Genomic DNA, 10,912 nt, shown 5'->3' with positions numbered 1-10,912 from the left:
AAAACTGTCACTGGATAAGTAGAGGTACAGTAGACTCAGAGCATTTACAGAGATTAAGAACCTGTGAAAGCCTCCAAACATTTAGTTTAATATCGCTCCTATAAATTCTCGCTTTCCCTTAAACATCCCCTGTCATGTGATCAGATATTATTACTTCCTGTTTTGCATTGGCTGTACTTCAAAGTTACTCAATCATGAAGCACTCAACCCAACAGAAGTTTGTAAATTCCATTTTTTGTTCACTTTGCCTGCAGGAGTCGTTCAGTATGGCCACACACTTACATTTGTGCTTGCAGATTATTATCATGTTTTTGTGTTGCACAGTGTGCAGTGCTGACATTTCCTGTAAGAATGAAGCCGGTGAGCCTGTTGATTGGTGAGTTGATATGATACATTGCAGCAGAGTTATACCACAAACTTTTTAGTTATACTTGAAATGTCCCGTGACTTTTGGAGGGTAAGCAGATTTTGTTATCAATATGAAATGTTTTCACTTGTTCTTGCTTTTTTTCGAATTGAATTGAATTGAATTTATTTATTTTTCAGGGACAATGCACACTAATTAACAGTTACACTGTAAGTGAGCCAGAGTTAGCCAGAGAGGCTAATTTCCATCTGCTGTCCCCGGCCAGATGTTTCAAGGCAGCCTAAAATAACAAAATCTCAAATTGAAACGGAGTTAAAATTCATAGAGAAACGGACAGCAACATATAGACAAAACCGAAACACAGCAAAAGAAAAGTGTACGACATTAAAGCAGAGCAGACATAACAGGTTTCCGCATGCATCACGCAGAACAGACCCACCTACAGGACAAGCACATGTAACACTGAAGCACTTCACATACACATCAAAACAAATGGAAAATAGCAACACTGATCAAGACAAATGCACATATAGGCAAAGCAAGCAGGCAGGACAGACAGTACATCAATGCTGGCACACCTGATTGGCAACAAGCCATTTCTTTAAGTGATGCTTGAATGTTTGGTACGTGTTTTGTGTGCGTATGTGTGGTGGCACAGCATTCCACGAGTGAGCTGCCTTCACAGAGAATGTAGATTTACTGAATGTGCTTCTAAGATGTCTTCTTTTGTAAATTTACAACCCACATAAAAGTATCTCCTTCTACTGCAGGTTTATCATCTACAAACTGCCCAGGTATAAGATTGGCGAGGTCGGCAGTGGGGTGGACTACATGTACCTGGACTCCTCGGTAGGGAGCTGGCAGCTGAGTAAATTCATGGTTAACACCAGTCAAGGAGCCATAGCAAACACATTGAACCAGCTTTACAACGGAAAGGCCTACAAGGTAAGATAATATCCCAGTTCTTCAAGTGGGTTTTATACAATAATTCCTGTCTATAGAAATATAGAGACAGAGCCCATAAGCTTGCTGAGTAGACACTCTTTTATTTCCTTTGGGGAACTGAACTGAAGCTCTACATTGAACAACTTCCTCAGACAAATGAAGTAAATAACACAGTCCTTCCTCATGCAGTTCACATTCATGTACCGGTAATTGTGCATCATAGTGTTTGGAGATCAGTCTCTGTGCAGCATCAGAAAAGTAATCAAGACAAAATTCAGAAAAACTGAAAAGAAACAAAGAAAAAGGTTGCTTTTGAATAGTTAGACATTTTTGGAAATGTGTTTTTTCACTTTCTTGCTGAGAGTGAGATGAGGAGATTGATTTCCCCCTCATATCTGGAGAGGCTAAATATGAAGCTATATCACTGTCAGCAGCTGCTTAGCTTAGCTTAGCATAAAGACTGGAAATAGCTAAACTGGCTCAGTTCAAATGTAGCAAAATACACCCACTAGGACCTCTAAAGATCACGAGTAATGTATGTTTGGTTTCACCTGTACAAAAAAAGAAGAAGACAGCCAGCAGAGAGTAACAGGAATTTAAACCTTTGGTCAAACAGACTAGCTGTTTCCCCCTGTTTCCAGTCTTTATGCAAAGCTAAGCTAACCAGTTGCTGACTGGGCTGTAGCTCTATATTTACTGTGCTAAAATAAGCTAACTTTGCTCGCAGTTGCCATATATTTACTGTACAGATACTGTACCGAGAGACTAACTCTCGACAAGAAAGCTAAATATGTTTTCCAAATGTCAAACTATCCCTTTAAGAGCGATACAAAGGAACTGGAAAAAGCACATCCCCAAATGTATTCCTCTCCATATTCTGTACGTATAAAGTATTTCCCTCAGTCTAACAGTTCAGTGTATGCACTCTACAATGATGGACCACCGATCTTGGAATACATTCAAGGATACGGACACACTAAAGGTACAGCGCTGAATGAAAATTTAGTTTTCGTTAGTTTTGATTTGATTTGAACTCTATGACATAGCACTCACTACCTGTGGGACCTGTGTATGATAATCAATGACATGTATTTCCACATTGCTATTCAAGCTTTGCAATGCTATGATTTTGCAAAAAAGAACAGATCAATATGTTGTTTTTTTTGGTGTCAGGGGGAGGAAACGGGCAAAGAGCATCTGGCTGATAACTGCTGTTGACTCTGGATCAATGACTGCCCTGATGTTTGCATGATACATGGATGTGTGAGACATTGTACGGGCATTGAGCGTTGTTTGTGTGCATCTTGCAGGGGTGCTGCTCTTTGACCGCTCTCAGGGTTTCTGGCTTTCGCACAGCATTCCCCATTTCCCGTCATTCCCTGAGAGAGGCTACCTCTACCCCTCCTCCGGAAAAGTCAATGGCCAGACTGCTCTCTGCGTGACCTACCACTATGACCAGTTCCTCCGGATAGGTGAGTGAACGCTCATGAAGCAACAGGGCCTGATTTACTCCAGCTCTGAACACATCCCACACTTACAAAATTCTCTAACGTTTACACAGTCAATGATCTGGACTTATGTCAGTGCCTTTAATACATATACAGATATGACTCTAAATAACCTGCAAAGGGTTTGTCCAATGATGTTTTGAGGGTCTACTCTCCTATGATAAGTATAAAAATGTTTTAAAGTCCCCTTCCACTCAAATATCAGCCATTATGCAACTAAATGTTAATGTTCACTGTGTCACCATTTCTTTTGTATTGTGATATGTATCTGTGTTTGTGACATGAGTCAATATCTTCATGTTTTACAAACAAAAGACATATTTTAATGGCTAGCAGCTCCTTAAAGGAGCATGTCCACATGTATATAGTGCACCCTTTAGTTTTCTAACATACACCATATCTCTTCTTTGTGATGCACTCTCCTCCCTCTCCAGCAAAGCAGATGGTGTACCTTTACCCACGCTTCTACAACTGCTCTGTACCTGCTGCATTCATGGCCGACCTGCCACAGTTGGCCGTGTTATGCAAGGGGTCCAAACCACCTCTGGCCTCAGATAAGAGAGTGGACCAGCTTTTCTCCCTGCAAGGGGACAAGTTTGTCAGTTTCGTCAAATCTGAACGCTTTGTGGATGGTAAGATTTGCCTTGTGTGCTGTCCGTCATTTGTTTTGCTGTAGGCCTACAAAGAAACGCAGATATGAATGTATTGCAACAAAATCACTTTTCATGAGTTTTTTGGCACTTTTACTCCACAAAAAACGTGTGACCCTCATTACATTTTATGGCCTTAGTGTGGACAGTTGTGATCAGTACTTTTCCCCCCTCTTTTTTCATTTGAAGGATTTTTAGAGCCCCCTGTTTGTACTTGTATTTCAAAAGAAAAAAAGAATACATCAGCATGAAGGTTATATTTGTGCTGTAAAACATAATCGCTTATTTGGAAATGAATCCCCGGACTCACTTTAAATTCTAAAAAGGATTTCTAATTTTGTCCAAGAAGTCTGCATTTGCGTTTCATAGAAAAAAAAGATGCTAACATAAAACTCTATTACTATTCCTATATTTTTCTATATGCTTTTTAAAATTTATCATAATGCAACTGATCTAACCCCCTAACTGGCATTCATTCAGACATCTACACAGGCTGGGTGGCTCAGGCTCTGGATGCCGATCTGCTGGTGGAGTCCTGGCAGAGACAAGGTCACGAGCTTCCCTCCAACTGCTCCTTGCCCAAACACGCTATGAACATCAAGAGGATTCGGCTCCCCGGATCAGTCCCGTTCCAGTCTCACTACGACCACTCAAAGTGGTGTGTGTCGCAGGCCTACGACGACCAGGTGACCTGCCTGGGGGATCTGAACAGAGAGCGGGCCCAACTGTGGCGTGGTGGGGGGCTGGTCTGCACCTTCAACCCCATAATTTACAAGGCCTTCAGACAGGTTGTGGACTGGTACATTGGCTGTTGAACGAGAGAGAAAGATAAGATGATTGGGACTTTGAGGATGAACAACAGGTCTTTGATAATCTGCTGGAAAAGTTACAAGTTACAGGCTATAATGTGACGATATGTTTAATGAAGTGTTCCTGTATTCCCATCACTGTCTCGCGTTTATATAAAAAAATATAATTCAGTTGCATCACATAACTTGCCTGTGTTTAAGTAAGAATCTTTATTTCTTTACTTTTTATGTTTTCTGAGGAATTTAAAGTAAATCTAGATTAAATACTGCTAATTCTGAATATGTTCAAATGAAATAGATCAAGGACAATGTTGGCCTCAAGAAAATGGGTTAAATCTGGGTGGGGAAGTGAAATAGCATCGCCTCCGATGAAATTCCTCTTCGTCATTCCCACCTCAGGCTTTCCCTTGAACAGGTATTTTAACCCCCCAACTTCCAGTGGACCTTGCCCAGTAGTAGCCAGCTGCAAATCACACTGCGGTTGTACTGGTGTGTGTCAGCATAAGTGTGAGTGGGCCGTTTCTGGATAAAAAAGCAGTTGCTTAACTTTCCTGAATGAATGAAAGTCAATATGTGTATCTATTGAATTTTTATATTTTACGCAGGTGGAGACTGTGAATGCATTTGTCATCATTATGTCTGTAGTTACCTTGTCAGGAAGATGCACTTGGTGAACAACTTAAGTATCCGCTGTTTTTGGTAAACAGTGTCTCCTTGTGGTTAGACTTATTGAATCACACTGAGTCGTATTTTCTCTGTGAAACATTAGATAGTGAACATACCAACACGGCTCTTTACATTCAACCTATTATTGTGTCCTACATTTGTACTTCCCTTAAACAAACCAATAATTCTGCCACAGGGTTAAGATGAATTAATGTCTTCAATACTCGTCAACTCATTTCAAGGATTTTCTAGAATCGTATCACATTCTTAATACTAATAAAGACATCGGCCTTATTCTGTCTTGTTCAAAGACACCGATACAAGAGAAACTGCACAGGTAACAATACAGAATCACAATTATCATCCAAACCACACCTCAGCTTTGGATTTTTATACTTTTCATCTGTTGATTCCTGGTTCAGCACCAATTTTTATACTCAATGTTTGACTCAAAATGGAGGAGATTTAAATTTCTCAACTCTGCCTGAGAAGCTGACCTGACCTCTCCCACTAGCTCTGTTCTGTTCCATGTCTCACTGTGTGGCAGCACCGGTGGCGCTCCTTCACAGGATCTAACTTTTTTACCTTGTGACTTTTACGAAATTGTAGTCCCTGAAGGTAATGTCCATTGTGTCCCTGACCCATGGAGGCATCAAAGTCATACAGTGTTTTGCAAGACGCAATCAGCTGTGTGGCTGAGTGCCTTAGAGGGTGTTGGATGGTACAGCCAGTACCATCCAACAACAAGCAATAACACCAAGTTTGTTATCAACTACTGCACGTCGGACGGTTCTGGTCTCCACGTCGTGCATTAATTCCTGATAATGGATACCTCATCAAAAATAATTGTACTGTTGTGTGTTGCTCTCCAAGAAACAATCTTAATTTTCACTGTGGGACAAAAATGGTTTGACCAGCAGAGAGAAAGGGAACAAACCTGTTCATGTTAAAAACCTTTTTAGCACTGTACTTTTTACTTGTTCTGTTAGTTGTTTTCAGGTCCTAATTTTTGTGAACTTTTATCCGTTGTAATGCCCTTGAAGTGCCAGATGGATGCAGTAATTCTGTGTCAAACTATTTGTCAATCCACTTTTCCCTTTTATAATGACTATTCCTTCCTAGAAATATTCAAAACTGTTTCTTCAATCCTCAAAAAGTATTCATCCTTTAATTTTAGGAGTACAACCATACAGTAATTCGTTCTTTGTGGATGTAGAATTTCTATCAAAAGCTTTACTCTTGAGCTATGATACAAGTGCTCAGTCTGAAGAGTATCTTACGCATGTCATTGTCATGTCAAACCGGTTACTGGTGTGAGTCACAAAAGCAATTGTCTGAACGAGGAACAAGGAAGCAAATAAAATGTGAGAAATGTGGGTGCCAGTTCCATGAGTGATATGTCACAAACGCAGCTTTGTAAAACAAAAGCACAGTTGACTCTGAAGAGAAATGACGATGGCTGGATACGTAAGTAAAATGATGCTAAAAACAGTAATAGTCGAAATTTAAGATAAAGAAAACCACAGGATGAGCTTCACGTGTTTCATATGTATTCTAAGAAATGTCAAAATAACTAGTCAGTGGAATTCAAAGTTTATATATATTTCCCTCTGAGTATATTGATCTAGAAGTGCACAGAAAATGGAAATAATCAAATTACTGTATTTACATTTTGTTACAGTGAAAGGATGTTTACTCAGAGCAGCCCATAATTAAAACTGTTAACTGTTGTTTTGACCTGTTAATACTTGTGAAAATGGAACCAGTTGTGTTGCACTATTGGAATGATTTAATCTACAAGGTCCAGGAAGTTCATTGATTGAAATGCAGAACTCTTATAGCCCTCTGATAACTCACCAACTTCCCTCCAAAACCACGGGTGAAATTCTTAGCAGAGCCTTGAAATGAATTGTAATACTGTATATCACAATCCCTGATGGTGGTGCCAGTTACAATTCTCCATTTAAAAAGATCAGTAAAACAGATGCATCCTAAACCTCTATCACCACTATCATCAAAACATCAAGAGGACTATTTTTTTGTAGAATGATGTTCCCTCCTGGAGAGTTCAGAGACTTGTGAATTTATGCTTTGAGGTTGTTCTGTGTTCTGAGTGTTAAGAGCAGGGGTCTCAAACTCCCGGCCTGCGGGCCGAATTTGGCCCGTCACGTCATTTTATGTGGCCCGCGAATCCGCCAGCAAAAAAAAGAAAATGTTTTTAAAAAAACCCCTTTTTTTTCTTCTTTTTTTTAAGTTAGACTAATAACAATAAAAATATCCCCATAGTCGAAATTATGAGATAGAAAGTCGAAGTTATTAGATAGAAAGTCATAACTATGATATAAAGTCATAATTCTGAGATAGAAAGTCAAAATTGTGAGATTGACAGTCAAAATTATGAGATTGAAAGTCAAAATGATGAGATTGAAAGTCAAAATGATGAAATAGAAAGTCAAAATTATGAGATACTTAAACACAGTCATAGAATCAGCTCTTTGGCTTACTGTACATTTAACATGGAAATGTATTGTGAGCACATTGAAGACTACTTTAAACTGCGAATGCAGAGAGTTATTTAACAATATGTTACGAGTAGTTACATTTACAACCGGCCCTTTGCGGACGACCATGATGCTGATATGGCCCGGAGTGACAATGAGTTTGAGACCCCTGGTGTAGAGTGTAAACCAGTGCTGGCAAATCAGCAATCGGAGTTTGCTCCATTGACATGGTATTGATTCAATTTTCATCATGTGAACTCAGTATTGACTTTTGGTTCCATCATGACGGGCGAGATTGTTACCTCTCGGCTCAAGGATACAAAGCTGAAAGCTCTGGATATTTATTTATGTCATCAACGTTAAGTTCAATAAGACTTTGTGCCATTTTGAATTCACTCTAAATTAAGGTGAGGATGTTTTTGTCGACCAATTGTCCAAATTCAAGAAAATTGTAAATTTCTTAAAACTCAGAAAATGAAAGGACTCTTGTCCTTGTAATTCTCATGATCATGTTTGATTGTTTCAGCGAACAATGATGGAGTTGCTCTTCAGTGTCTGGATCCTTTTTCAAGGGTGTGATTCAGATGTGAAATGCAGGGATGACAACGGAAATGAGGTGGACTGGTTGGTAGAAATTTTGAATTGTGGCAATTCATATTTTCACCTCACCTATTCTCAGTGTCAGCTGAATATGTGATAGAATATATTTATCTCCGTATCATTAGGTATATCATATACAAATTTCCCAAAGCGACTGGTTACGATTTGTCGTATCTGTACATGGATGAGAGCACCAACGGATGGAAAGAGAGCAAAAAAGCAATCAACAGTGACTCTGGTACTCTGGCAAACACCCTGAAACCTCTTTTTGACTTCTACAAGAGAACGGTAATGTATTAAAGGACATAATGTCTCTCTTGGACAGCACAGAGTTCAATCTGCACATGGATTCAGTTTGCTGTTATTTTGTTGTAGACTGAAGGTCTTGGATACATTCTCTATAATGATCAACCTCCAGAGCCATATGATAGACCTTCTGCTTCATTTGGCCACAGTAAAGGTGGGTGCAGCCATTTTCCACTTTAATAAGTTAAAAGTCAAATATATCATTGTTTAACAAAGCTCTGCTTCTGTTGTTTTCTTCTGTTCTACTTCCTAAAGGAGTTGTGATTTTGGACAAACAAACAGGAGTTTGGCTCTCACACAGTACACCAAACTTTCCAAAATATCGCAGCGAAGACTTCTGGCCAGACAGTGGAAGAGTTAATGCTCAAACTTTTATGTGTGTGACTTACTCCTATAAGGAATTCAAAGAAATAGGTAGGTTAATGTCGGTTACATTCATGAAAGTTATTTGCCAAAAAGAATAACTTCAATTTGAATTCTCAGGATTGCAGCTCAAATACATCCATCCTTTTCCATTTGACCATCACATCCCGACAACCTTCCACAATGACCTGCAAAGGGTTGCACAGTCACGGCATCAAAGATTCTACCCAAAAGAGAAACCCTGGTTTCGTGTGAAGATACTGACTTCAATGAACGGACGTAAATTCTCCAGCTTTGCCAAATACACACATTTTGGGGATGGTGAGTGGTTGCTATTAATCAATCAATCAGGATTCAAGTGTTAGAATTCCACATTAGGTTGACGATAAGCCCGATGAGTTTTTTACAAAGCAAAATTAGGAACACGTTTATAATTATTCTAGTCTGTCCTGTTGACTGTTACAAAAATATACCATATAACTTGTTGTTTGTACCCCTGTATGTACAGGGGTTTACTCTTCATTTTCAAAGATAACAGTATTGTGTTTTGTTTTGTTTTCAAAACTTTTGCAGATCTTTACTCTGGCCTTATTGTGAACTATGCCCAGCAGAATCTGTATGTCAAGAGCTGGGGAAGCATGAAAGGCCCTCTGTCTTCTAACTGCAGCTCCAGCATCCCTCATCATGTGTACAACGTGAAGGAAGTAAAGATCCTGAATGAGCCCTTTAGGGATACTGTAGATCACTCCAAGTGGTGTGTGACTACTGTTGGTGGCTGGACCTGCATAGCTGATATAAACAGGGAAGAGAGTCAGATGAAAAGAGGTGGAGGAGCAATATGCACTGAAAACCTTGCAGTTGCGGAGGCTTTCAGATCCATAATCCATTCGTATGAACGATGTAAACGTGCACGACCACATTCTGATGCTCAAGACAGAGAGCTTTAAAGACATCACATGACCCTTTAGGGCGATGTAAAGAAAAGTGTATCTGCACTACCAAAAACAAAGAGACAAGACGGGGCAGCCTGATATCCCTTGACATTAACTGCACCATTATATCTAGACTTAAACTTGTTGCAAGCTTGACATTTTAGAATTTGAACACACCATCTTCGGTGTAACTGCATTTTTTTTCATTTGTAAGATCATGCCTTAAGCATTAACTTCCATACCATCAGGATACTATGACTGCAGATGAAATACATTGAAATGAATGATTATATTAAATGACATTGAATTATAAATGTTGCCGTTTTGTTTTTGTTTTTTTGTTGATTAGCCTGTCAGCCATGGACGGATTAAACTGTGGGCCCCTGCGCAAAAGATTAGTTGCTGGGCCCCTATAAACTATAAGGTCTCTCTCAATGCTGGGATACTATCTGGCTCCACAGTAACGCAGGAATATGAAGCACAAAACTAAAATAATTAAAGTCTCTCAACTAGATTTTGACACAAGGACCCCCTTCAAGAAAGAGACTCAAGGTCAGATATTAAAGCAGGACCCAGCATCAGGCCCTTATCATGTCGGCTGATATAGGCGTCAGTGTTTATTCCTGAACAGTGTGTCCGCTAAATAAAATAAGCTGAGTCACAGCAACCCTGGAGCTTTTGGGGGTCCCTGGCTCCCTGGGCCTGTTAGGTCTGTTTTATTTATTCAAGTGTGCAGTGTGTTCTCACAAAATGAACAACACTCAAAGAAGTCAGCAGAAATACTGAACCCAAACTAAGAACTTGAATTTGTAGTTTTCTTTTGATTTTGGATGCTTCATTTCAAATGGAAACAGTAATTCAGATACAACAGTAAACACCAACACTTCAGATATATTCATGATGTTTCCATTCCTTGCAGATGTGGAATTTATATCAAATCTGTAGGCTTGATGCTGCAAGAACAGTAACTCCTGTACATTATGCCCTTTTCAACTGTTTTCTACTGCAAAAAGTACAAAGTACAAATTATTGAGCTTAAAATATGTACTTTTCTAAATGTAATTTGTTATGTTCCTGCTTTGTAAACAAGTTATTGTTATTTGTTATTTTATTATTGTTTTCATGCTTTATTGTCACATTGTGAAAATCGAGCAAATATATGTGTTAAGAGGAGCATTTTTACAAAAAGGCTGACGCTTTGACTTGTTAATAAATACACTGGTTGTGTTGCACTATGATGTTGATCAACAAGGAAGTGGCTTTTT

The 10,912-nt window shown here is 39.2% G+C and overlaps 2 protein-coding genes across 2 annotated transcripts; both read left to right on the top strand.

Moving 5' to 3' along the window:
- The first annotated feature begins 260 nt into the window (after nt 1-260).
- Nucleotides 261-4,697, top strand: LOC306776137 (deoxyribonuclease-2-beta-like). The gene is made up of 6 exons (XM_079266739.1): nt 261-376; nt 1,138-1,312; nt 2,216-2,294; nt 2,623-2,784; nt 3,255-3,452; nt 3,951-4,697. Exons 1-6 carry the CDS (start codon nt 267-269, stop codon nt 4,283-4,285), a joined length of 1,059 nt encoding a protein of 352 aa, XP_079122865.1. The 5' UTR covers nt 261-266; the 3' UTR covers nt 4,286-4,697.
- A 1,616-nt stretch (nt 4,698-6,313) lies between these two features.
- LOC306777065 (deoxyribonuclease-2-alpha-like) lies at nt 6,314-9,800 on the top strand. The gene is made up of 7 exons (XM_079268027.1): nt 6,314-6,412; nt 7,973-8,070; nt 8,172-8,334; nt 8,422-8,506; nt 8,608-8,766; nt 8,836-9,036; nt 9,289-9,800. The coding sequence occupies exons 1-7, from the start codon at nt 6,395-6,397 to the stop codon at nt 9,660-9,662; spliced, it is 1,098 nt and encodes a 365-aa protein (XP_079124153.1). The 5' UTR covers nt 6,314-6,394; the 3' UTR covers nt 9,663-9,800.
- The last annotated feature ends 1,112 nt before the right edge of the window (nt 9,801-10,912 follow it).

The sequence above is a fragment of the Melanostigma gelatinosum genome, assembly GCF_949748355.1.
Source record: "Melanostigma gelatinosum genome assembly, chromosome: 4".
In the NCBI taxonomy this organism is placed as follows: domain Eukaryota; kingdom Metazoa; phylum Chordata; class Actinopteri; order Perciformes; family Zoarcidae; genus Melanostigma; species Melanostigma gelatinosum.
Note: the sequence above shows the minus strand (reverse complement) of the source record. Positions and strands in the feature narration are given on the sequence as shown.

Coding starts and splice junctions, on each gene's coding strand:
- LOC306777065 (XM_079268027.1), top strand. Junction 8,071..8,171: donor AACGGAAATGAGGTGGACTG/GTTGGTAGAAAT, acceptor CCGTATCATTAG/GTATATCATATACAAATTTC. Junction 8,335..8,421: donor TTGACTTCTACAAGAGAACG/GTAATGTATTAA, acceptor ATTTTGTTGTAG/ACTGAAGGTCTTGGATACAT.
- LOC306776137 (XM_079266739.1), top strand. CDS start 267: ATGGCCACACACTTACATTTGTGCTTGCAGATTATTATCATGTTTTTG. Junction 1,313..2,215: donor ACAACGGAAAGGCCTACAAG/GTAAGATAATAT, acceptor TATTTCCCTCAG/TCTAACAGTTCAGTGTATGC. Junction 2,295..2,622: donor AGGATACGGACACACTAAAG/GTACAGCGCTGA, acceptor TGCATCTTGCAG/GGGTGCTGCTCTTTGACCGC.